This window comes from Simochromis diagramma, unplaced genomic scaffold (genome assembly GCF_900408965.1).
Source record: "Simochromis diagramma unplaced genomic scaffold, fSimDia1.1 OVJJ01000030.1, whole genome shotgun sequence".
In the NCBI taxonomy this organism is placed as follows: domain Eukaryota; kingdom Metazoa; phylum Chordata; class Actinopteri; order Cichliformes; family Cichlidae; genus Simochromis; species Simochromis diagramma.
In genome coordinates, this window is record NW_024387340.1 from 121,642 (window position 1) to 149,460 (window position 27,819).

General features: G+C 45.2%; 1 protein-coding gene across 6 annotated transcripts; it reads left to right on the top strand.

Moving 5' to 3' along the window:
• The first annotated feature begins 748 nt into the window (after positions 1-748).
• On the top strand, positions 749-26,438 carry LOC120718233 (contactin-3-like). Of its 6 annotated transcripts, none has more exons than XM_040006669.1 (9): positions 752-1,189; positions 1,862-2,140; positions 2,912-3,160; positions 7,828-7,932; positions 10,303-10,368; positions 10,681-10,758; positions 10,865-10,915; positions 25,607-25,675; positions 25,810-26,438. In XM_040006669.1, exons 1-9 carry the CDS (start codon positions 961-963, stop codon positions 25,896-25,898), a joined length of 1,215 nt encoding a protein of 404 aa, XP_039862603.1. In that variant the 5' UTR covers positions 752-960; the 3' UTR covers positions 25,899-26,438. The 6 variants fall into 6 exon arrangements, 3 of the variants coding, with proteins under 3 accessions (XP_039862603.1, XP_039862604.1, XP_039862605.1); XM_040006670.1 differs by having other exon boundaries at positions 10,681-10,749; XR_005692428.1 differs by lacking the exons at positions 10,681-10,758; positions 10,865-10,915; positions 25,607-25,675; positions 25,810-26,438 and adding exons at positions 7,519-7,642; positions 11,123-11,168 and having other exon boundaries at positions 749-1,189; positions 7,837-7,932.
• Positions 26,439-27,819: the final 1,381 nt, after the last annotated feature.

The following is a 27,819-nucleotide window of genomic DNA, read 5'->3' on the forward strand; positions in this document are numbered from 1 at the left end:
ACGCAAAGTCATATCGCGTTCAAACATTAAAGAAGCAGGACATCAGGACTGTGGAGTCTAGATACAGAGTTTCTGATGAGCTGCTGCTCATGCTGAAGAAAGAGTAGTTATCAGGTCCATCGTCAGCAGGAAGTGGAAGCAAACATGTGAGTCAGTGTGCTCGCCGTGAAGAACTCAGCTATGAAGAGGAGCTCAACCTCCAGTGCTTCCTCATCAGTGTCTGAGTCAGTGACTCGTCAGTGTGACTTCTGACACACATTCTTGCATATTAATGTTCCTGCTGTGTGTGTGTGTGTGTGTGTGTGTGTTCGTGTGTGTGTGTGTGTGTGTGTTCGTGTGTGTGTGTGTGTGTGTGTGTGTGTGTGTGTGTGTGTGTGTGTGTGCAGGTGCTAGTTGAAACCTGCACCAGTCTGCAGGGCTCTGGTGCATTTACAGTTTCCTCTAGCTTGTGTCCAGAGTCACATAGACTGTATATGAATGATGGACATGGCTGCTTCTACTGTGATAGGTGCAATCAAGCTACGCTGCAGTCACGTTGACTAAATGCTTGTCAGTCACATGATGGAGCGTAGCTGCTTCATCACAAATGAAACAGACTTGAATCTGATGCTTGAAGTTTTCTCTGCGTCTTTCTTTTACGAAGCCTGCTGAAACAGTTGTTCTGAATTGGTTCCATATAAACTGAATTGGATTAAAAGTTATTCATAGAAACACTAAAGTTATGTGTAAAGCGTTTACTGGGCTCCCCATACGCTTCACATGAGTCGCCCCCTGGTGGCTGATATAAATAATGCGGTTTTAAAGAGTTTGAAACCACAAGGGCTTCTTCAAACTTCCCCATCTTTTATATACAGTCTGTGATTTGGGTCCATAATGATTTAAGGCGCTGGTTTTAACGAGTATCTGTTTCCAGTCAACGACAACATAAAAATATCCCCATTTAAATGTTAACATTGAAACATGTTCATAGACTATAAAAGGAGCATCTGTTACCTCTTACCCACAAACAAGTTTGTGGTTGTGGTTGTAAAGCTGTGTGGTTACGAGCAGCAGGAGGAAGAACAGGCGTGTTCAGTTCCTGCTCTCAGATCACACAGGAACTGTTCAGACACTTCGCGCTGTGTGAGGATGAAGGTGAACATCTTCTGCTGCCTGTTGGCCTGCACTCTGGGCTCTAATGTCGCTGCAGGTGAGACTCTTTCACTCTATTCACATTTACATATTTATAGTTTACATATGAGACTCAGATAATAAAAGCTGTGAAGTTCAGTGTGAGACTGTGTGCTTGGATAAAGGTGTGAACGCAGCTCAAAGTGTGCGACGCGTCACAGTTTTTATCTCACTGACTGTACATTTGTCGTAAAATTATCCCTCAGTTATTTTAAAGATGAACGAAGCCATTTTGTTCGGACTATAAAACGTTAGAAAAGACTGAGTGCTTCATACGACAGTTCAACCTCCAATCAGGAAATTAGTGTTTCCTGATTGAAGCTGCGATCATGAAACATCAGTCCTAAAACAGCTGAGTGACATGTCGGTGCCGCTCCATTTCCACCCTCACATCCTTCAAAGAAGCTTCATTATTACAGACAGTCTGACCACAGTGGACAGAAATCATGCTTGTGCTGTTACTCTGTCAGATATCGGCCTGGTTGGTGATTTTTAGTTCTGTATATGAATCTTGGATGATTGGCAGCTTTGAAATTCTTCCTTCACTGATCATGTAACAAAGTTTAACTTCAAGAAACTTTGGGATCAAAGCATTAAGGAACACGCCAGTTAATGTCAGTCTAGACTTGTGATGTTCCCGTGTGTCCACAGCATCTGAAGGTTTATGTGATTCTGAAAACTGTTTTTGCAGGTTTGACCCATGAAGGCGTTAAGGAGGGGACGCAGGTCACTCTGCGCTGTCCTCACTCTGTGAAGGGTGGAGTGAGGTGGAGCAGAGAGAGTGGAGGAAGCAGAGCTGACATACTTACAGCTGATGGAGACAAAACTACAAAACACATCAATGATCCACAGAAACGATACGATTCACAGGCTGACGGGTCTCTGTACATCCTCAGAGCTGCTCCCTCAGACTCTGGCAGATACTTCTGTAACCATGAAGCAGCTGTGGAGCTGACAGTGATCCCATCAGGTAACATCAAACATTTTACCAGTTGACCTGTTTAAAAATCACGCGTCTTCCATAAAAAAATAATAACTGACTCAAACGAATTCAGTGAGAATGAAAAGCTGCATTTCAGACGTGTTTTTAACTTTAGTTGCAGCTTTGTTTTGTCACATGTGCTTCCTGTTACTGTCGATGAGTTTCTATAAAGTAATAACTGTAATGTTCTTCATGTGTAACCTCACATGCTGCAGTAACCAGTGAGCAGCTACATAATAATAAAAGTCTTATCTCTGCTCTCTGTAAACTCAAACCAGTGTATCTGAACTTCAGCTGATACGATCACACTGAAGCATTTTTGGGTTTTTGTGCAGTGACCGACTTTATGTTGACGATGTCATTCTGTCTTTGCTTTGACATCAAAAACCTAAAACGCCAGCAGAGATAACCGGTATCATCACCGAGTTATGGAGTCAGAGCGCAGACTTCCTGTTTGAAGTGGCGGCTCGGGCCAGCTTCACACAGCCTGTAGTAGCTGTGTGCTGCCACCAGGGGGCAGTGCGCAGATATACTGTGTGGACTCGTGTCTGTCTGTGCTGTTGTTGCTGCCTGAGCTCCAGTTTGATGGAAACAGATAAATAGAAATGGATGCAGTGAAACAGTGAAAACAATGAACGCTGTCGGCTGCAGCCCTCTCTGTGCTCCCTGTCCTCCTCTTTCCTGTTGACGTCCACCTTTAAACCAATCAGCACGTTGGAAAGAATCACTTTAATGATAAATGTCATGAATTCTTCACAGGAACAACAATAGTGAGTGTTGCAGAGAGGAGCAGCATCACTCTGAACTGTTCTCATGATGTTGGAGGATCAGCTGTTCCCACGTGGAGACGAGACTCTGGAGAAATAAATGAAGGAAGGATTTCTGTTTCCACGGAGGACACAACATTACGTATAAGACAAGCTGAGCCTGCTGACTCTGGACTGTACTACTGTGATGGAGAACCAGCTGCTTATCTGAATGTGACCAAAGGACAGAGATCTGACAGAGGTGAGACACATGAACCCAAAAGTAACACAGAAATGTTTTTGTAGAGTTTCCTCTGTTTTCTGCCGCTCTCCGCAACAGTCGCCGACCACCGGCTATCCCGCCATGTCGCTGCTGCAGTCTCTCATGCTCTACCTCTAGCCCCCTTCATCTGCCCCGCCAGGTCCTCTTATTGGCCTACGGTGGCCAAGGGCGAACCCTGATTGGTCACAGTCTTAACTGGCATGCCTGGAAGTCTTCCGGGAACACGTCAACAATATAAAATGGCCTGTATTTATATAGCGCTTTACTAGTCCCTAAGGACCCCAAAGCGCTTTACATATCCAGTCACACACACATTCACACACTGGTGATGGCAGCTACATTGTAGCCACAGCCATCCTGGGGCGCACTGACAGAGGCGAGGCTGCCGGACACTGGCGCCACCGGGCCCTCTGACCACCACCGGTAGGCAACGGGTGAAGTGTCTTGCCCAAGGACACAACGACCGAGACTGTCCAAGCCGGGGCTCGAACCAGCAACCTTCCGATTACAAGGCGAACTCCCAACTCTTGAGCCACGATCGCCCCATGTATACAATAAAAGCATGCAATGAAACTGTACGAATAAAACACTGTACATTATTAAAGAGTTTAAAAACAAACAAAAGAAATCCTTCAACATGCCCTTTTCTCTGTCGTTTTCTATAAAGACTCCTCCTTGAATCGCTACCTTATCATGGTGAAGGGGTTTGTGTGTCCCAGGGATCCCAGGGGCTATGTTGTCTGGGGGGCTTTTGCCCCCTGGTAGGGTCTCCCATGGCAAATTGGCCCTGGGTGAGGGACCAGACAAAGAGCGATTCAGAAGACCCTTATGAAAAGGATACCGAGGGAACAGTTTACCCTGCCCGGGATAGGGTTACCGGGGCCCCGCCCTGGAGCCAGGCCCGGGGAGGGTGCCCGAGGGCGAGCGTCTGGTGGCCGGGCCTTAGTCCATGGGGCCCGGCCGGGCACAGCCCGAAGAGGAGACATGGGCCCATCCTCCCGCAGGCCCACCACCCGCAGGAGGCGCCATAGGGGTCGGGTGCATTGTGTGCCGGGTGGCGGCCAGGAGCGGAGGCCCTGGCGGACTGACCCCCGGCTGCCAAGACTGGCAATAGGGACATGGAATGTCACCTCTCTGGTGGGGAAGGAGCCTGAGTTAGTGCGTGAGGTTGAGAGGTACCGGCTAGATATAGTCGGGCTCACCTCTACGCATGGCTTGGGCTCTGGAACCAGTCTCCTGGAGAGGGGCTGGACTCTGTCTCAGTCTGGAGTTGCTCCTGGTGAGAGGCGGCGGGCTGGGGTGGGTATTCTAATATCCCCTCGGCTTGCTGCCGGTACGTTGGGGTTTTTCCCGGTGGATGAGAGGGTTTGTTCCCTGCGCCTTAGGGTCGGGGAACGGGTCCTGACTGTCATCTGTGCTTATGCGCCGAGTGGCAGTTCAGAGTACCCAGCCTTCTTAGAGTCCCTGGGGGGTGCTGGAGGGTGCTCCACCTGGAGACTCTGTTGTCCTGCTGGGAGACTTCAATGCTCACGTGGGTAACGACAGCGAGACTTGGAGGGGCATGATTGGGAGGAACGGCCTCCCTGATCTGAACCCGAGCGGTGCTTTGTTATTGGACTTCTGTGCTAATCACAGTTTGGCCATAACGAACACCCTGTTCGAACATAAGAGTGTCCATAAGTGCACGTGGCACCAGGACGCTCTAGGCCGTAGGTCGATGATCGATTTTGTAATCGTATCAGCAGACCTGCGACCATATGTTCTGGACACTCGGGTAAAGAGAGGGGCTGAGCTGTCAACTGATCATCACCTGGTGGTGAGTTGGATCAGGTGGCGGGGGAGGACGCTGGACAGACCTGGTGCACCTAAACGTGTAGTGAGGGTGTGCTGGGAACGTCTAGCAGAGGCCCCAGTCCGCGAGATCTTCAACGCACACCTCCGGCAGAGCTTCAACAGCATTCCGAGGGAGACTGGGGACATTGAGTCCGAATGGACCATGTTCAGCGTCTCCATTGCTGAAGCTGCTGCATTGAGCTGCGGCCGCAAGGTGGTTGGTGCCTGCCGTGGTGGTAATCCCCGAACCAAATGGTGGACACCAGAGGTGAAGGGAGCCACCAGGCTGAAGAAGGAGTCCTATCGGGCTTGGTTAGCCTGTGGGACTCCGGAGGCAGCCGACAGGTATCGACAGGCCAAGCGGAATGCGGCTCGGGCAGTGGCTGAAGCAAAAACTCGGGTGTGGGAGGAGTTCGGAGAGGCCATGGAAAAAGACTTTCGGACTGCCTCGAAGAGATTCTGGCAAACCGTCAGGCGTCTCAGGAGGGGAAAGCGGTGCTCTACCTGAACTGTGTATAGTGCTGGCGGAGCGCTGCTGACGTCGACAGAGAAAATTGTCAGGCGGGGGAAGGAATACTTCGAGGACCTCCTTAATCCCACTGACACGTCTTCCGAGGAGGAAGCAGAGTTTGGGGATGAGGGGAATGACCCGCCAATTTCTGGGGGCGAGGTCACTGAGGCAGTTAAACAACTCCTTGGTGGCAGAGCCCCTGGTGTTGATGAGGTCCGCCCCGAGTTCCTGAAGGCTCTGGACGTTGTAGGGCTGTCCTGGTTGACACGCCTCTGCAATGTTGCGTGGAGATCAGGGGCAGTACCTGTGGACTGGCAGACCGGGGTGGTGGTCCCCATCTTTAAGAAGGGGGACCGGAGGGTGTGTTCCAACTACAGGGGCATCACACTCCTCAGCCCCCCTGGGAAAGTCTATGCCAGGGTGCTGGAAAGGAGAGTTCGTCCGCTAGTCGAACCTCGGATACAGGAGGAACAATGCGGTTTTCGTCCTGGTCGCGGAACACTGGACCAGCTCTTTATCCTCTCCAGGATACTTGAGGGTGCATGGGAGTTTGCCCAACGAGTCTACATGTGTTTTGTGGACTTGGAGAAGGCATTCGACCGTGTCCCTCGGGGTGTCCTGTGGGAGGTGTTGCGGGAGTATGGGGTGTCTGGCCCATTGCTACGGGCCATTCGATCCCTATACAACCGTTGCAAGAGCTTGGTTCGCATTGCCGGCAATAAGTCGGACTCGTTCCCGGTGGGTGATGGGCTCCGCCAGGGCTGCCCTTTGTCTCCGGTTCTGTTCATAATTTTTATGGACAGGATTTCTAGGCGCAGCCAAGTGGCGGAGGGCTTTCGCTTTGGTGGCCTCAGAATCTCATCTCTGATTTTTGCAGATGATGTGGTTCTGTTGGCTTCATCGGGTGAGGGCCTCCAGCTCGCACTGGAACAGTTCGCAGCCGAGTGTGAAGCAGCGGGAATGAGGATCAGCACCTCCAAATCTGAGGCCATGGTTCTCAGCCGGAAAAGGGTGAAGTGCCCACCCCGGGTCGGGGATGAGTTCCTGCCCCAAGTGGAGGAGTTCAAGTATCTCGGGGTCTTGTTCGCGAGTGATGGGAGAAGGGAGCCGGAGATCGACAGACGGATTGGGGCTGCAGCTGCAGTAATGCAGACGCTGCACCGGTCCGTCGTGGTGAAGAGGGAGCTGAGTGTAAAAGCGAAGCTGTCAATTTACCGGTCGATCTACGTCCCTACCCTCACCTATGGCCACGAGCTGTGGGTAGAGACCGAAAGAACGAGATCACGGATACAAGCGGCAGAAATGAGCTTCCTCCGAAGGGTGGCTGGCCTCTCCCTTAGAGATAGGGTGAGAAGTTCGGCCATCTGGGAGGGGCTCAGAGTAGAGCAGCTGCTGCTCCACATCGAAAGGAGCCAACTGAGGTGGTTCGGGCATCTGACAAGGATCCCCCTGGGCGCCTCCTGGGTGAGGTGTTCCAGGCATGTCCCACCGGGAGGAGGCCCCGGGGCAGACCCAGGACACGCTGGAGAGATTATATCTCTCGGCTGGCCTGGGAACACCTTGGTATTCCCCCGGATAAGCTGGAGGAGGTGGCTGGGGAGAGGGAGGTCTGGGCCTCTTTGCTTAGGCTGCTGCCCCCGCGACCCGGCCCCGGATAAAGCGGATGAAGATGGATGGATGGATGGACATTATTAAAGATTAAAAACGATAAAACACAGCAACTCATGCACAAATGCTGAAAAACACAAAGTTAAAACATGTCAGCTTCACCGCGTGACATTAATCAGCATCAGTCAGACAGCATCCAATCATTGTTCACAAATCACAAGATGTTATGTGAAATTCTTCAGTTCAGTTTTTTACTTTTAGTTTTAGATTTTGTGTTTTTTTATGTGGAGTTTGTTTTTAACCAACTCGTATATTTAAAGTTCAATTGTTGATTTTTAAGCTGTTATTTTTTATGTATCTACATTTTCTTTTTTCTGTACTTAAGATAATAAGACAACAAAAAACAACTACCACACCACCACCACCTACTACAAAAACAACAACACCACCTACTGCTACAACTCATACAGCATCAGTAACACCTGCATCACCCCCCGATGCTCCATCAGGTATGATTGCATCAAAGAATCTAACGAGTGCAGTTGAGCAGGTTTAAATGTAAACATGTTCATCTCTTCTGGCCTGTAGCATAAATGACCTTTAGAGTGAGGTCTGATGTGTTTATATATTAAATATTACAGAGTGTCCATGTATGTGATGCATGATCCGTGTTCATCACTCTGACCTTGTCCAGCTTTTCCAGTGCAGAGTTTCCTGATAGGAACTGGTCTTCTTCTTCTCTCCATCCTCATCCTCATCGCTGCCTGCTTCATGTGGAGATGCAGGTCCAGCAGACGAGGTGAGTAAAGAGAAACATGACCAGAATCTGTGGTTTACATGACTTATTCATTGGTTTAGACATGTTAGTCGCATCATTCTCACATATCTGCTGTGGTCCAGTTTAGCTTCCTTCACTCGGTTCTTTTGAAGAAATCAGAAAGGTCACAGGAGACGTATCAGTGAGGTTTAAAAACTATGTAGTGACTTCCTAACAGCTGTTCCTCGTTCCTTCTTCGATGGACTGTCTTCGGTTTTATTCAGGAGCTCCTTTGAACCTCTCCACCAGTGGATTCAGGCTGTATCTGACCTCTGTTACCAACTTCTAAGACATTCACGGCAGCTTCCCATCATAGTGTTGTCTGCACCCGCTGGGTGCTGCATCCCAGCTGGTCTGCTATGGAATGAGATTCATGTAATAACAAATGGCATCAGCCGGGCTCTGCTTTGTCTTCTGTAACTTATTCAGAAAGAAGAAGCTCGACGTCTGACAGGCACACGTAAACGAGACCATATTTCCCCCGTTATGGCTTCCAGTACGTTTTAGGATCGACTTTTACAGACAGGCAAGCAGAAGCGATGCCCCCACCACCCCAACCCATGCAAACAAAGGATCATCCTCCACTATTCACCTATTTAACAAGATAAATTCAATCAGATACATACTGCACTCCTTCCTGGCTGAAGAATTGTAAAATCTAAGTACTGCCACAGTTAAATAAATACCTACTTTATTACCCCAGAATATTAAGTACATCTTAAATACTTTATATTCTGTTTAATGTCCTACATTACACACAGCAATCAGCTAATGCTAGCTGGTGCAGGTAGTAACTGACCTCAGAACAGTGAAGCAGCAGCTTGCCTCTCATGCTGCTCTCCCATCAGTTTACTGTTAAAGTCGCAGCAGTTTAAACACAATGTAAATGTGCACACAGGAAAAGCTGCAGCTTCATTCAGTGTGAGCAGGACAGACAGACGCCCTCTGACACACTTTGCTACGAGTCTGAAATAAGTGCAGCTTTTAGTGACAGTAGCCAGCTGTGGCCACAAGATGGCAGTAATGCAAAGGATGGATGTACAAACCAAGGAGCTCTGAGAGGAGAGATCGCTTTGGTTTGTTTTTTCATTCATGTCTGTTTTTAGATTTGCCTGTCCTGACGTAACACCTCTGTCCTAACACATCTCTGATGCTGGTCGAAGCAGAGCAGACTGGGCCTTTGCTGTGGTGGTTCTGCACTTTGGAGCAGTCTGCCTCCAACACTCGACACTCTGTAAAACTTTAAAATGTGACTCACTGATGCTTTTCTTTTCTTGGTGTTCCTTGTTTTTTCTATTTTCCTGCTTCTTTTCAGCTCTGCCTTGATTCCATTCACACAATTTATTTAATCTCATAAATTAGATTTTTAGAAAGTTTAATCTCAGCCTCACTTTTGAGTCACGACCTGTAGATAACAGGTCAGGACACATCACAGTTTAGCGGTGCCCCCTCAGACTGCTGGATTCCTGGACTGAGTAGTTTCGGATGACTGCCCGTCTGCAGCTGCTCACTTCGTGCTCTGTGTGAAACAAGCCGTTCTTACTGGTCAGCCTCCTGTGAATAAGAGTGTTTCAGAGCAGAGTGAAGCCTGGGCTTTTGGCTCACAGGGTTACTGAATATCATGAACATCCACCATTGGAACAGCATAGATTACAGGACCAGAAAAGGCTTTTTCAGACCACACGTACAATTATGAGCAGAGGTGCTGCTGTAAATGCTGACATCCGTGTGACATGTGTCCTCTTCTGTTCATCAGCCTGTCAAAGTAAAGCATTTGCTCACAGCTGCATTCACACTGTGTTTTGGTACTTTTAAGATAAGAGCAGGTTTATCAAATTCTAGATCAGTGTCATTAGCTAAACCAATCAATCAATCAATATTTATTATTATAGCACATTTAAAAAGGACAGTGTCCATCAAACACGAGGTAGCAAAGCAGATTACAACAAAGGCAACAAAAACAGTTAAAAACCATTAAAAGCAGTTATAGTTACAGTTACACGGCACAGATGCAGACCAGCTGGAAGTCCAAACTAATTTGTTTCAGAAGCTCGATGGAACAGGTGAGTTTTTAAGCGCGATTTAAACGATTGAATGCAATCTGACATGCGGACATCGACAGGAAGATTATTCCAGAGTTTGGGTGCGGCAATTGCAAAAGCTCGGTCGCCTCTAGTCTTTCGTCGGGGCCTAAGAGCAGCTGGTTAGAGGATCTGAGCGCTCTCTTGGGGCTCTACACATCGAGGAGGTCTAACAGCTAAAAGATTGTTAATAATGCTCTCGCAGCTGGACGTCATCACAGGCAGCGTGTTTTAAACTTTAAAGCAGGAGCTGACTCTGATCTGTCTGCAGGGACTGACGAACAGCTCCACGTCTATGATGAGATACCAGCTGGAGCAGAACTTCATCTTAGAAATGGTGAGAGTGAAGCAGCTGTGACAGTTTGAAGGACCTGCAGTTCAAAAAAGCGCCGCTCCGACAGCCAAACCCATCTGTTCTCTGATTGGATTGTTACATTTGTGATTGACATGACATTGGCCAATCAGATGAAAGGAAGAAAAACAGGGTCAAAATTCGTACTTGTAACTTGAAACTTGAGTGCAGAGTTTCACACGTATTTTTTGGCTAAGTCCACACACAAATTCTTTTTACTCATCATGTCACTGAACACTGTGAATATGAACACAAATAAAAACGATGCAAACTCTTACTGAGACTTGTTGTTGACAGGAGGATCAGACCACAGTGATCCCACATATGACACCATCGCCGAGCTGCCACGGACTGGAAACGACACCAGTAACACCTGTGCTGCACTGAGCCTTCACAGTCACATGATTTAAGCAAACCTTCTGCTGACACTTCATCTCCTTCCACCTTCATGCTGCATCTAATCAAAATATTTCATTTACAGATTTTCCACATTCCTTGACTGCTTCCACTTTCCATGCTGGAAATAATAAAGGTAACTTTAATTCTTGCTTCTGATTTGGACGGGTACTAAAAGAGCCACACATGAGTTATTTTTGGATAACCCAAAATTATTTTGTGTGATAAAACTTTTGGATCTGACGTCTTCTAAAGCTGAAAATGTTGATTTGTTGTGTGTAACAGCTTAAAACTGGACTGTTACTTGGATCTGATGAAGACTGTTTGATAAACATTTTAACAGGAGGATCAAACCACAGTGATCCCACATACGACACCATCGCTGAGCTGCCACAGACTGGAAACACGACCGGTAACACCTGTGCTGCCATCACTATTTACAGTCCCATCTAAATGAGAGGTTCTGGTGATAAATTTAAATGTTTTTCTTTCTCCATATTCTGTGATTGGTGCCACGTTTAGTGATGGAAATAAAAAAAGGTCAGTTTAACGATCAGCACCTCATTTTACACAAACTCATGGTGAACACGCCAAACCTGCACAGCTGTGTTTGTTACACACAACCCACTCAGACTGATGATGTTTATGATCCACAGGTTCTTCACAGCCCGTCAACAACACGTATGTCTTACTGGAGAAACCCAAAGCATCCAGAAGCAGGCCGGACCGGTGTAGCTTCACCTGAATGTCCTGCTGTCAGGAACAGCCTGCACAGCACAGATGTTCATGGGAACATGTAACATGCATATGTCGAGATTATTCTGAATTATTGTGAAAAGCTGTGTGTGTTACTGTTAGTCATAACACAATCTGAAAACATGAATACAAAAAAAGCAAACAGTCCTGAACGCTGTCATCAGGTGAAATGTTGCTCTGATGTTTTTAACATGTTGACAGTACAGATGTGTGTGTGCTGTAAAACTGTAAATACATTCATTTAGGAAATTAAGGCAATAAGATGTCATTAAATTGTTCTTAGAGCCTGTTTCTACAGTGGAATTCATCATCAGAGCGACTTTTTTAATCATGTTAAATGACATCAAATGAATGTTTCTATGAACCATTATTGGTGATTACATGTTTGGGACGTTTACTCAAAGTAATTCTAATGAGAATGCCAACAGAGACCCGGCCTCTGAGAGCAGAGATGTCAATGAGACTTTTTACCTGGATTAAATAAATAAAAGCGTTGTTGGTTAAATCATAAGTGTTTGTTTTTCAGAGGGATTTGGATATATGTAACTATGCAGATCTTCATCTTTGAGGTTAGGCTCCTCCAGACGCTCGCCTGAGGCAGGTGGATCCCTGCTCCTAAAGTTCAGACATCTTTACACTCTGCTCTGTTCTTCAGCACCAGCACTGTAAGCCTCATAAAACCAGATCATGAGTAAAGTGTAATTAAAAAGAGGGCCAGGCTCGCCGCATTACAGCCAGCACGGCTACGTGAATGGCCCTACCGACTGTGACCTACGCCGCCCACAACCCTCCATCGAGATGCCTACGTGAGTGATGTGTTGTTCTGAGGGAGGGGGTGAGCAGGTGCCCCACCACAGCAGTCCTGAGTCTTGGAACTCATCTTCACACTGCGTCACAACAACAGACATCCACTCAGTTACAGCAGACACAGTAAAGGGACACACCCTTCAGCCTGCTGTTATGTGGCATCTTTACACAGCCTGCACCTGGGGTCTCACCTGGTGTGATGGAGCCCAGCCTCATGGATCTGGTGCTCTCGGTGAAGAACTGATGAAGAGGATTTTAGCTTCTAGTGCTTCTTCATCAATATCTGAATGAGTGACTGATCAGTGTGGTTTCTGACACACAGCTTTAAAAATACTCACTTCCACTGAACTCAGTGGACTCCGTGTTGTGACGTGTAAATGGCTTCTTGTCATATTATTAATATCCTTTGGTTTCCGTGTGTATTTGTTCTTCCTGCAGCTCTAGGTTAAAACCACAAGTTTCCAGCTGATACCACTTTGCCTCCTCTGTGAGTCGTCAGTCCTTACGCTTGTTGATCTGTCTGCAGAGGTTTGTGGTTGTAAAGCTGTGTGGTTACGAGCAGCAGGAGGAAGAACAGGCGTGTTCAGGTCCTGCTCTCAGATCACACAGGAACTGTTCAGACACTTCGCGCTGTGTGAGGATGAAGGTGAACATCTTCTGCTGCCTGTTGGCCTGCACTCTGGGCTCTAATCTCGCTGCAGGTGAGACTCTTTCACTCTATTCACATTTACATATTTATAGTTTACATATGAGACTCAGATAATAAAAGCTGTGAAGTTCAGTGTGAGACTGTGTGCTTGGATAAAGGTGTGAACGCAGCTCAAAGTGTGCGACGCGTCACAGTTTTTATCTCACTGACAGTAAATCTGTCGTAAAATTATCCCTCAGTTATTTTACAGATGAACGAAGTCATTTTGTTCGGACTATAAAACGTTAGAAAAGACTGAGTGCTTCATACGACAGTTCAACCTCCAATCAGGAAATCAGTGTTTCCTGATTGGCGATCAGCAGGTGGTGGTTCTGGCTCGTTGGCCCAGTGTTTTGTGTTTGTTTACTTCTGAATCGTTGCTGTTTTCTTAGAGAGATTTATGAGATCTGTGCTTCCTAGTTTAGTCCTCTGGTGCTTTTGAGTTTGCTGATCAGGTCGTTCACTTCCCTCTGTGCTTCCTGTGGAAGTCAGTCTTGTCTCCATGGTTGTTTGCCTCTCTCTCTTCCTCACCTTCATCCATTTCCTCTCTGTGTTTCTCCTTTTTCTGCTCCGTCCGTTCTGTTTCCGTGGTTCCCCTGAACAAAAACCACACAGAGCTACTTCCTGTTTTATTTTGATAGTGCTTGTCTCATGTGCATTGTGTTCACTTTTGCTTGCCCTGTCTCGCTGTGTCTGATTGGTTCCTGCTGTCCTCCCATGTGTTTCCTTGATCACCCCTGACAGGACAGATGCCTTCCATTAGGCCTCTGTCCTAGTGTCCTCTCTGCCTGAGGACACTCCAGGGCCAAGCACAGCAGTGGGTGACTTAAACGACAGCGATGACGAAGCGTGTCAGCCACCCACAACAGGGAGGAAGAGGAGAAGAGATGATGAGCTGCTGGACCTGATCAGAGAGGACATGAGGCAGCAAAGAGAGGCTGAGGAGAGGAGAGCAGGGAGAGGATGGACCGACTGTTTTCACCTCTAGAAAGATTAGTTCCAAAATGAGTTACGTACTGAGAAATTTATTTAGTTGAATATATTTGTGACATTGTTATGTGTTGCATCAGTTTAAAGGTTTTATGTTATTAATAAATTGATTCAAACAAACAGTAATTGTCACTGAGCTCATTTGATTTACAGGCATTTTTAACATGTATGAACACGACGCTAACTTTGAACTATATTACATGGATATTTATTTACTCAGAATGAAGGAAATAACAATAAAACCAGAATATTTGTAATACATCAACAATAATCAGGCCTGGGATCCTCCTGGTTAAACAAACTGGGACACTCAGGTTAACCCTGCAGGGTCTGGTTAAGGAAAAGGTGGAAAACAACATAAACAACTTTAGTAGAAAGTTATTGTTTCATTTATTTTAGGTGAGCAAAGCATTATTCTAATTATCAAGCTTAAGTAAAATAAACTAATATGCTGTGAAAAGTCTTCGATGTGATTGATTACTCTTCATCTGTGTAACTAAGTGTTTTTGTGCACTCAAAAATAATCGTTTTCAGCTTCGTGACATTTTTACAGCCCATCACACACAGATAAGTTAACATGTGTCCACAGCATCTGACGGTTTATGGATTTCTCAGCTGTAATTCTGAAAAACTCTGTTTGTTTTTGCAGGTTTGACCCATGAAGGAGTTAAGGAGGGGACGCCGGTCACTGTGCACTGTCCTCACTCTGTGGAGGGTGGAGTGAGGTGGAGCAGAGAGAGTGGAGGAAGCAGAGCTGACATACTTACAGCTGATGAAGACGGAGACTAAAAACACATCAATGATCCACAGAAACGATACGGTTCACAGGCTGACGGGTCTCTGATTATCCTCAGAGCTGCTCCCTCAGACTCTGGCAGATACTTCTGTAACCATGAAGCAGCTGTGGAGCTGACAGTGATCCCATCAGGTAACATCCTGTTTTTCTAGTTTAAAATCCATCTCTGTTACAGGTGACATGCAAACATATTTTAAACACTTTGTCAGGTTAAATCGAATGTGTCTGTGAAGCATGAACTCCCATCATGCACCTCTCTGCATAACCACAGAGCTTTGACACCAGGAGCATAAATCCTTCATCAGTCTCTGATCGAGTGCAGCTGGATTCAGTCAGACGATATCAGACTATGAACGACTGCAGCAGAGAGCATCCTTCATCATCATCATCATCCATTTTCTTAACCACTTCTTGTTGCTGTAACTTTAGTGCACAGCTTCCTGTTTAACAGTCTGCACGTTGGAAAGAATCACTTTAATGATAGATGTCATGAATTCTTCACAGGAACAACAATAGTGAGTGTTGCAGAGAGGAGCAGCATCACTCTGAACTGTTCTCATGATGTTGGAGGATCAGCTGTTCCCACGTGGAGACGAGACTCTGGAGAAATAAATGAAGGAAGGATTTCTGTTTCCACGGAGGACACAACATTACGTATAAGAGAAGCTGAGCCTGCTGACTCTGGACTGTACTACTGTGGTGGAGAACCAGCTGCTTATCTGAATGTGACCAAAGGACAGAGATCTGACAGAGGTGAGACACATGAACCCGAAACACATTAAACTCCACGTTCAAAGAGCTAAACCTGCGGGGTCTGCAGCCACCAGCACGTCATAGTTTACAGCTCAAAGAGGAGGAAGAGCAGAGAGCAGGATGAGTTTAGTTTAGACCCTCGAGTTTGAGCAGTGCTGTCGATGACGTCACTGCGTTTGCTCCTGTATAACACGGCACTTTTAACAAATCCAGTACCCAGTCATCGTTTCCAAATCTCAAGATATTATCAAATGTTTTTGTTTCTTATTTATAGAAATTGTATTTTTTTGAAAACATGCATTTTATTTATTTATGGTATATATTTGGCTAAATACACACGTGTAATTCTGTCAGTCTTTCTCATTTTCAGTTTATGAAATTAAATTCTCTGTTGTATTCTCAAGATAATGAAACAACAACAACAGCAACAACAACTACAACAGTTACTCACCAGCCAGCAGTGACACCTGCTCCGTCAGGTGTGAGTCCAACAAAGACATCAGTCAGCTTCACAGGTTTAAATGTATAATTCTCAGTCAAACTTACATCAGCTCTGCTGTTTACAGTATAAACGACGTGTGTTTGAGGCATGATGCTCTGTAAGACAGCTCAGCTGTTCTGAATTACATTAAAAAAACACTGTTCAGAAAACTTAAAGGAAGACTTTGAAAACGTGTCTGATCTCAATGGGAAAAACTATTGCTGCATATCTATGATATGAACGAGGACGTGTTAGCAATGGAAGGATGCCACATCGTTGGATGGGCATGAACATTATAAACCTACAGAGGCTGAATTCAAAGACGCCTCGAGACACAGCAAAGCTTCCAGCTGTGGCACGTATTCAATGTGCCACAGCTGGAGAAGCTGGACTACCTGTGCAACCTGTGGAGGGTCCAGTATCACCCAGTGCTACCAGTAGAGACACTGACCTTAGCCGGATGTCAAACTGGTGAAAACACAGACAGAAAAGAAGAGGAGGAAACGATGTCTGAGACTTTCAGCTGTAAAACTGCTCCTGTGTTGGAGGTCGTCTCATTGTTGCTCCTCTACGTACAGCTGCTGCCTAGCTGTGCATCAACATCTGGCCTGATGCTAGACTCTGAAGTGTTAATTAAGTTTTTGGAGCAGTGTTTATGATATTAATAAATAGTATGTAGAGTCGATCATGTTTGTTTAATAATTGTATCGGATAATTATTCTTTTGCTTTTCCAGCCAACCGTCACCTGTTTGACTTGGGGATCCGAGCCCTAGTGGTCTTCGTCTGCAGCCTTGTTCTCGTCATCATTTACTTTATTTGGAGACAAAAGTCCAAAAGACGAGGTGAGTAAAGTAAAACCAGGTGCTGTGGTTTAGCTGACTTATGTATTTGTTTAGACGCTTTGTCCTGATCAGTCTCACATCTTTATTTCATGTTCAGCTGAAGTCTGGTTTACTTTCCTGCCTTCACTCTGTCTGCTAACTGCTAACACATTAGCCACCTGGGCTAGCACGGTTCAGCTAACAGCTCTGAATCTTGTTTCCAGCATGACATCACAGCAGGCAGCATGTTTCACTGTCTTTAAGGACGAGCTGACTCTGATCTGTCTGCAGGGACTGACGAACAGCTCCACGCCTGTGATGAGACACCAGCTGGAGCAGAACTTCATCTTAGAAATGGTGAGAGTGAAGCAGCTGAGCTCATCTAAACTTTCATCTCTGCTTCTGTTACACTTACAGTCTGAGTAACAGATTCCAGGAACAAATAAACTGGTTAAATTATTCCTGCTGATAGTTAATCGTAATAATTAATTCGGTGTTCTTTCTCAGGAGCAGCGCCTGCATCAACATGCTGACAGACCTGCAGGTAAATGTGGAGTTATTGGTTTGATGCTGCTGTTCATGAAAACAGACGCTGGAGGGTTTATAAATAGTAAAAGATTAAATTGAACAAAATATAAGATCACAAGGAAAAAATGGATTTTATTTTTTTATATATTCTTTAACACATAGTGAGTGAAGAAGAAACACCCAGTGCATCATGGGAATCCCCGGCAGCCTACGTCTATTGCAGCATAACTAAGGGAGGATCCAGGGTCACCTGGTCCAGCCCTAACTATATGCTTTAGCAAAAAGGAAAGTTTGAAGCCTAATCTTGAAAGTAGAGATAGTGTCTGTCTCCTGAATCCAAACTGGAAGCTGGTTCCACAGCAGAGGGGCCTGAAAACTGAAGGCTCTGCCTCCCATTCTACTTTTAAATACTCTAGGAACAACAAGTAGGCCTGCAGAGCGAGAGCGAAGTGCTCTAATAGGGTGATATGGTACTACAAGGTCATTAAGATAAGATGGGGCCTGATTATTTAAGACCTTGTATGTGAGGAGCAGGATTTTGAATCCTGGATTTAACAGGAAGCCGAAACAGGAGAAACCTGCTCTCTCTTTCTCCCTGCTAATAATCTCTCTTGTTTAAAAGCTGTTTCAGTCTTTGAGCAAATCAAATTCAGGACAAACAACACGAGCAGTTATTGATGAGTCTGAGTGCTGCAACCAAGAGAAAACCACTGAACTGTGAAGTCATTTATATGATCCTTACGCACTCGTCTCACTTTTGCTTATGAATCACTGACAGTTTAAATCTGTGAATATCTTTGAAAATGTACCAAATGCAACAACGTCTCAGTATTTATGTTTGTGTTTTCATAAACTCCTCTCATCGACTGCAAAGCAAAGAGAGCTTCATGTGGAGCCAAGAAAAAAGGAAAGTTTGGACACACTCATCCTTTCATGCTGTGTCTTTGTTTTTGCTGCTCTGTACATTGTGGACACAAACTGAAGACATCAGATACACGAAGCAGGATATCTGGAATTATAAAGAAGATCAATCTAAACATGTTTTATATTTTAGATGCTTGAAGCCAGGTTGGTATCATGTCAGTCATCAGTGTGACTGAGTGACGACCCACCTACACCACACACACCCTTTGCTGCTTCTGCTCTGTCATAAATATAGAAAATGACCTCATTTTATATCCTTTTGCACCATTTCAAAGCCCAGTGTATTCTGCCTGTGCTGACAGAGTGAAACGCTAAAGATATTTATTCTATGGAAAATCTTCATTTTTTTCTTTTGGTGTTTTATTGTTGTGTAAAATTAAAACGCTGAAGCAGCACCTGTGAGCTCGTCAGCAGCGCTCCTCCAGGTAGCAGCTGCTGTCAGCGTGACGATCCGGGGAAGACGTCGTTGGCTCTGATGAGTGTGTGCTCGTCTCTTTACTCTAATGTTGTTTCTCCTCCCTCTGTGCAGAGCTTCCCAGGATTTCCCTCCTGCCTGGATGGTCCTGACTGGGATGGTCCTGCCTGGGATGGTCCTGACTGGATGGTCTGCCTGGATGGTCCTGCCTGAGCGTTGATGCTGCATGTCTGCTGCTCCCTGGAGCACAGCTTCTATTTCCACATTTGTATGACGCATGTTTTTAGTGAAGTCACTGTAAATAAAGGCTGACTGTGATTCCCCTGACTGTGAGTCCACTTCAGTGTACATGACATTATGATACCAATGATAGCTGATAAAGCTGCTGATATTATGGAGGAAGGTAGATGTGTGATGTGTGGACGGGAAGCAAGGCTGACGCTGGAGGTGGATGCTAGCTGTTCTTCCATGGTGCAGATAGAAATGGAGTAGGGGAAACCGTGAAGGTGGAGCAGGTGAACAGTGTTGTGGAGGTCAGGAGGGGGTCAGACAGGATCATAGCGAGTGGTGATTGGAGCAGAGCTCTGACATCCAGGTGCAGGGAACAGAGGATGACTTTGAAGAAGAGGAGGTGAGTGAAGGTTGATAGCTAGGTGGTAGCTACAGCAAAGACAAAGGCTGACAGTCACCTTCATGTGACACTGAGAAAAGAGATTGTATCTGAGAGACGAGGAAGGATTATGGACCAGGAAGTTCAGAGGAGTAAGGAGGAAGTGAGGGCAGCCATGAAGAGGAGGAGGCAGCCGGTCCACGTGACATACCTGTGCAGGTGTGGAGGTGTCAGAGAGAGAGGGCTGTTTAACCTGATTATTTAATGTGATCTAGAGCGAGGAGGGATAAACTGATGAAGAACGACAGCTGTTGTTGAAGCTATGCTAAGAAGACGTGAGTTTGAATACCCAGGCCAACCATCCAAAGCAACTGCACAGGAGAGCCCAGCTGTGATGGTGTGATGATGGGGAGACAGTGGCACTGACACAGCGACAGGAGGCCGATGCTCAGATTTTTAGGGAGTCTGACGTGCTGGATTAAAAGAGTACATGAGAGAGTCGCCTCAGGTTAAGCTGTTTGGAGACAAAGTTAGAGAGGTTGGGTGGATTTTAACCCAAACTATGAGTCTGACCAAAGCAGCAGAAGATTTCGACCCCACCAGCCTCCTCATGCAGACTGTGTGTCATCCCTATCATCCCTCAGAGGCCAGTGTCACCGCTGCTGCTGCTCCGAATGATGAGGTGGTGCAGAATCACGAGACACAGGCAGCAGCTGACAAAGCAGCATCACGCTGAGCAGGAGACGGCCCTTCAAAATAAAGCAGGAAGTGCAGTGGGACACAGGAGGAAATGCAGCCACACTCATCAATATGTGAAACAGTGACTGGTCTGAGTCCTTCAGCCTCACAGTTTGATTTCTGACACACACAGCTTTAAAAACACAAACCTGTTTGGTTTCCAGCACCAGGACGCTGACCTCAGTGACCTCATGTGACCTCAGTGACCTCTGTGACCTCTGTGACCTCAGTGACCTCTGTGACCTCTGTGACCTCTGTGCTGTGGTTGTTTTCTTGCTGCAGTCCTGGATAAACCCACAGGGTTGCAGCTGATTACTCTCTGCTTGTGTGTCATCAGTCTGACTCTTCTAAAGTTCACAGACAGCTGTTGCGAAATCGTTGTGTTGAATTTCCTCCTGCAGCAGCTCATCACTCTGCTCTCTCACGTTAACACTTTGAGAGTGTTAAACTCTGGGTCAGGCTCGGCTGTCGGGGTCGGACCCGAACGCAGGACTCAGACGTGAGACTCAAAAGCAGCTTTACAGCATAAAATCATTTTCATTGTTGGGCTCGACTACGAGAGCTTTGATGACTCCTGAGTTTACAAAAATGCCACATTAAGCTTCTTGTGGATAAGATCCGTGCTCCCTCATGTTCCTGAGGTTTTTCTTCATCTCATCACTTCTGCTTCCCCACACTGTCACGCTCTGACATCATCACTCTGATCATCCACTCTGACCGTCTTTCACCCCACACTTCACTCTCTTTCTCCTTTAAGACAACTCTCTTCTTATTGGCTGTCCCTCACAGTCATTTAGTGCATGGGCGGGTCATATTATTAAGTATGTAAGCTGACCTTTGTATGTACACACAGCCCTCCTTCAGCCATCAGATTAGTGTCAGTGATCCCTGCCTCACTGGCTACATGATTTAAAACAATCCAACGTTGTTATTTGATTATTATTTGATTATTCGCTGCGTGGCGAAAACTCACTGATGTAACTGATCTGGTTTCTATAGTAAGACAGGAGATCAGACGCCCCCCCACCCCCCACCCTGGAACCTTCTACCTCCGCCTACGACGACATCATCTTATATCTGCATCAGGTCAATAACACAAAACTGTCAGAATGTAAATTACATCACATTCCAAACTATAAAAGGAGCATCTGTATTCATTAACCACAAGAAGTGAGCAGCAGGAAGAAGAACAGGCGTGTTCACAGAGGCCGAGTTCCTGTTCTCAGATCACACAGGAACTGTTCAGACACTTCGCGCTGTGTGAGGATGAAGGTGAACATCTTCTGCTGCCTGTTAGCCTGCACTCTGGGCTCTAATGTCGCTGCAGGTGAGACTCTTTGAGCTTCTTCTGAGATTGGATGATGTAGAGCGTCGTTATTCTTCCTGATTTCCTGATTAAGTTTAATTTTATGAAACTTGATTTAAAAAATCAAAACATTGAGAAAGTCTCCAGTTATTTACATGAGGATAAACGTGTGATGTTACCGTGTGTCCACAGCATCTGAAGGTTTATGTGATTCTGAAAACTGTTTGTTTTTGCAGGTTTGACCCATGAAGGAGTTAAGGAGGGGACGCAGCTCACTCTGCCCTGTCCTCACTCTGTGGAGGGTGGAGTGAGGTGGAGCAGAGAGAGTGGAGGAAGCAGAGCTGACATACTTACAGCTGATGGAGACGGAACTAAAAAACACATCAATGATCCACAGAAACGATACGGTTCACAGGCTGACGGGTCTCTGATCATCCTCAGAGCTGCTCCCTCAGACTCTGGCAGATACTTCTGTAACCATGAAGCAGCTGTGGAGCTGACAGTGATCCCATCAGGTAACATCAAACATTTTAACAGTTGACCTGTTTAAAAATCACGCGTCTTCCATAAAAAAACAATAACTGACTCAAACGAATTCAGTGAGAATGAAAAGCTGCATTTCAGACGTGTTTTTAACTTTAGTTGCAGCTTTGTTTTGTCACATGTGCTTCCTGTTACTGTCGATGAGTTTCTATAAAGTAATAACTGTAATGTTCTTCATGTGTAACCTCACATGCTGCAGTAACCAGTGAGCAGCTACATAATAATAAAAGTCTTATCTCTGCTCTCTGTAAACTCAAACCACAGTGTATCTGAACTTCAGCTGATACGATCACACTGAAGCATTTTTGGGTTTTTGTGCAGTGACCGACTTTATGTTGACGATGTCATTCTGTCTTTGCTTTGACATCAAAAACCTAAAACGCCAGCAGAGATAACCGGTATCATCACCGAGTTATGGAGTCAGAGCGCAGACTTCCTGTTTGAAGTGGCGGCTCGGGCCAGCTTCACACAGCCTGTAGTAGCTGTGTGCTGCCACCAGGGGGCAGTGCGCAGATATACTGTGTGGACTCGTGTCTGTCTGTGCTGTTGTTGCTGCCTGAGCTCCAGTTTGATGGAAACAGATAAATAGAAATGGATGCAGTGAAACAGTGAAAACAATGAACGCTGTCGGCTGCAGCCCTCTCTGTGCTCCCTGTCCTCCTCTTTCCTGTTGACGTCCACCTTTAAACCAATCAGCACGTTGGAAAGAATCACTTTAATGATAAATGTCATGAATTCTTCACAGGAACAACAATAGTGAGTGTTGCAGAGAGGAGCAGCATCACTCTGAACTGTTCTCATGATGTTGGAGGATCAGCTGTTCCCACGTGGAGACGAGACTCTGGAGAAATAAATGAAGGAAGGATTTCTGTTTCCACGGAGGACACAGCATTACGTATAAGAGAAGCTGAGCCTGCTGACTCTGGACTGTACTACTGTGATGGAGAACCAGCTGCTTATCTGAATGTGACCAAAGGACAGAGATCTGACAGAGGTGAGACACATGAACCCAAAAGTAACACAGAAATGTTTTTGTAGAGCTTCCTCTGTTTTCTGCCGCTCTCCTGCAACAGTCGCCGACCACCGGCTATCCCGCCAGTGTCGCTGCTGCAGTCTCTCATGCTCTACCTCTAGCCCCCTTCATCTGCCCCGCCAGGTCCTCTTATTGGCCTACGGTGGCCAAGGGCGAGCCCTGATTGGTCACAGTCTTAACTGGCATGCCTGGAAGTCTTCCGGGAACACTGTCAACAATATACACAATAAAAGCATGCAATGAATCTTACGAATAAATACAAATAAAACACTGTACATTATTAAAGATTAAAAACGATAAAACACAGCAACTCATGCACAAATGCTTAAAAACACAAAGTTAAAACATGTCAGCTTCACCGCGTGACATTAATCAGCATCAGTCAGACAGCATCCAATCATTGTTCACAAATCACAAGATGTTATGTGAAATTCTTCAGTTCAGTTTTTTACTTTTAGATTTTGTGTTTTTTTTATGTGGAGTTTGTTTTTAACCAACTCGTATATTTAAAGTTCAATTGTTGATTTTTAAGCTGTTATTTTTTATGTATCTATATTTTCTTTTTTCTGTACTTAAGATAATAAGACAACAAAACAAAACACCACCTACTGCTACAACTCATACAGCATCAGTAACACCTGCATCACCCCCCGATGCTCCATCAGGTATGATTGCATCAAAGAATCTAACAAGTGCAGTTGAACAGGTTTAAATGTAAACATGTTCATCTCTTCTGGCCTGTAGCATAAATGACCTTTAGAGTGAGGTCTGATGTGTTTATATATTAAATATTACAGAGTGTCCATGTATGTGATGCATGATCCGTGTTCATCACTCTGACTTTGTCCAGCTTTTCCAGTGCAGAGTTTCCTGATAGGAACTGGTCTTCTTTTTCTTCTCTCCATCCTCATCCTCATCGCTGCCTGCTTCATGTGGAGATGCAGGTCCAGCAGACGAGGTGAGTAAAGAGAAACATGACCAGAATCTGTGGTTTACATGACTTATTCATTGGTTTAGACATGTTAGTCGCATCATTCTCACATATCTGCTGTGGTCCAGTTTAGCTTCCTTCACTCGGTTCTTTTGAAACATCTGTTAGTACGATGGTGGCTGTGAGCTGCGGTCTGTCTGTCAGCTCAAATGTCATGCTAACACATCATGCTAACACATCATGCTAACACGTCATGCTAACACATCATGCTAACACATCATATTAACACGTCATGCTAACACATCATGCTAACACATCATATTAACACGTCATGCTAACACATCATGCTAACACATCACGCTAACACATCATGCTAACACATCATGCTAACACGTTATGCTAACACGTCATGCTAACACATCACGCTAACACGTCATGCTAACACATCATGCTAACACATCATGCTATCACATCATAATAACACGTCATGCTAACACATCATGCTATCACATCATAATAACACGTCATGCTAACACATCATGCTATCACATCATAATAACACGTCATGCTAACACATCATGCTAACACATCATGCTAACACATTAGCCACCTGAGCTAATGCAGTTCAGTTAGCTGTGTTTTACTACTGCGTGTTCACCTCTGTGCACAGATTCCATTCGGTGAGTGAAGATGTGAATAAAGTAATAAAATAAAATAAATTAGCGTCTGCTGTTAGCAGCTTAGCTAACAATAAAGCTAACACAAGTTCAAAGGTTACAGTTTCTTTTCTACAAATGAATCTTTAATCTTTAATTTTAAATGAGTATACAGCACTTATATAATATTACTGTTAACTCCAAACCTAAAATGATTTTATTCTGCCTCACTGTTGATTTTACATCGTGTGGACTTTATTCTGGTGCAAACAGACCAGCCTGTGTTCTGACACCTTCGAGGTGAGAGCAGGTTGGTCACTGTAAGTATGTGAGGTGAAAGGTCAGCAGTCAGTATTTCCTAAACTCAGTTTAACAGCAAAAGCTTCCTAAGCAGCCACAGTCCAGTTTAGCTTCACTTTCATTATCACAGCTTGACGTCATCACAGGCAGCGTGTTTTAAACTTTAAAGCAGGAGCTGACTCTGATCTGTCTGCAGGGACTGACAAACAGCTCCACGTCTATGATGAGATACCAGCTGGAGCAGAACTTCATCTTAGAAATGGTGAGAGTGAAGCAGCTGTGACTGAGGCTCATCATCGGAGCTGCTTGTAGTTTGATAGTCTGAATGAATCCAGTGTTTGTTCTCAGGAGCTCGCCTACGACCTGCACACTGCCTGATGGAGCAGCCACTTAAATTATTTCCCCTCCTGTTGTTTCCATCATTACATGTTATGTAGATAATATTTTAAACTGAAAACTGCACTGAAATCTTGTAAAGCTGATCGTAGCTGTGTTTCATATTATTATTTTTACTCTATCGTCGTCTTCTAGTTCATTCTGTAATTAAGCCGATTGAAGTTGGAAAGTTTGGGTTGGCTGTAGCTCAGGGGGCAGAGCAGGTCCTCTGCTGATTGGGAGGTCGGTGGTTTGATCCCCAAAGTGCTGTATACGAATCGGTCCATTTGGATAACTTTCAAATTCTGAACCTCATCAACAGTAAAGCAGGAGAGTGATGTCTGCCAAACTCTTACTGAGACTTGTTGTTGACAGGAGGATCAAACCACAGTGATGCCACATACGACACCATCGCTGAGCTGCCACAGACTGGAAACACGACCGGTAACACCTGAGCTGCCACTCAGTTTAACGATCAGCACCTCATTTTACACAAACTCATGGTGAACACGCCAAACCTGCACAGCTGTGTTTGTTACACACAACCCACTCAGACTGATGATGTTTATGATCCACAGGTTCTTCACAGCCCGTCAACAACACGTATGTCTTACTGGAGAAACCCAAAGCATCCAGAAGCAGGCCGGACCGGTGTAGCTTCACCTGAATGTCCTGCTGTCAGGAACAGTCTGCACAGCACAGATGTTCATGGGAACATGTAACATGCATATGTCGAGATTATTCTGAATTATTGTGAAACTGCAGCTGATGAAATCGACCCAGGAGGCTTTTGTTAGTGTGTCTGTCTTTAAACACTCACGCTGAAAAGCTTAAATAAATTCTGACCCAACTGTGCTGAGGTGCAGAGCTCATGGTCACACCCACCCACTCATCCAGCTCAGGGTGGCTGCGGTGGGGGGTGGAGCCTGAAATCTGTCCTCCGTCCGTGTTCGAGGTTCATGATTCATCGGTGGAAAATTGACAAAAAGCTAAAAGCTTTGATTCTTACAGTGTGCTGTAGTGTGTGTGTTTGACCTCTGACCTTTCCTCCAGTCAGTAGATTGATCTGAAGGTCAAAGTGATAAAAATCCTTTACAGACATGATTATAAAGACAAAAGCTTGTAAGATAAGAAATGTTGGCCTGAGAAAGTTTCTGAGTGCAGTTGATTCATTTCATGAACACGTGAATAAAAGCTTTGATTTAAACCGTTTTGGTATTAATGACGAAACATGTCACACGTCTGCTGCAGTCACATCTAAAACACTGATAATATTCACATTTAGATCAAGTGAACTTGGAAAACAGTAGATTTGTGTTGACTTTGTGTTTGACTCGTGTTTGTGTGCAGACGTGTCCGCTGAGCTTCACAGCTTCAGCTGTTGAAAGCATCAGCTGCTCAGCTTCCTTCCTGTGTCACCGTCATCGGTCTGTTAATAACACATGAATGAACCTGGACAAACACAGAAGCTATGTTACTCTGATTCAGGGCTTCTGCTGCTCTCGTCTCTTCCAGCTCCCTTACTTGTTTCTTAGTCTTTAGGTTTAGTTAATGTTCCTCGCCTGTGTTCCATGTTACATCCTCCACGCCGTGGAGGTGACAGCGTGGAGGTGACAGCGTGGAGGTGACAGCGTGGAGGTTTGTAGCTGTAAGATTCAGAATTGTGACCTCAGGACTTCATCTGTTTATAATCATCCAAACAGACAGTGGCGCAGCAGACACGTGTCACGTGTAAGTGTTTCTGACATTTATCAGCACTGAGCGACGAGCACGCTGAGCTGATGAGAAACATGCTGTGAGCCCACAGAGTGCTCATGTGAGCTGATGACTGCAGTCAGGATGAAGCTGGACGTGTGCTGCTGCCTGTTAGCAGCCGCTGCTCTGGGCTCTAACGTCGCTGCAGGTAAGGAGACTCGTGACTTTAAGAGACGTTCAGCTCAGCGACTCTGGACTCTACTCCTGTGCTGGCGGAGCAGCGGTTAATCTGGATGTGACCAAAGACCCGACTGACACGTCGCAGAAAGGTGCTGTGGCCGCTTTACAGAGCAAACATGATTGGCTGAGGCTTTAATGTTTCTAACAACGACACCTTATTTGAAAAAGTTGCCAAAATATGAATCAAGTTTCATTGTTTTGTCTCCTTTTTTGAAACCAGCAGATGTAAATGAAAGCATGTTTATTCTTTAACCCTTTAAGTCCTACCATAGAACCAAGTCCGTCAGAGCTTATATTATATTTTTACATGCTGTGGAGCATTTCAAGTTGCTATACATCAATACAACCATTATAGCCCAGATTTTAATAATATGTCTGCATTAAGTGCATAGAAATTACATAAATTGCAAAAAAAATTGAAAATCGTTTTTACTTTTTTAACATATATTTCTAGTTAGAGAAATTTAAGAGGCTTATCCCTCAAAACTGTAAATACAAAAAAGTTGCACAAAATAGTTTCCCACCACAGGAAATTTATTTTGAGTGTCTTCATAGTTTTATTTTTGAAATACACCAATTTTTATATACTGCAGGAAAAACGAAAATACATATTATAGTGCAAATTTGCAAAAAAGCAGCATGTGCATCAAAAT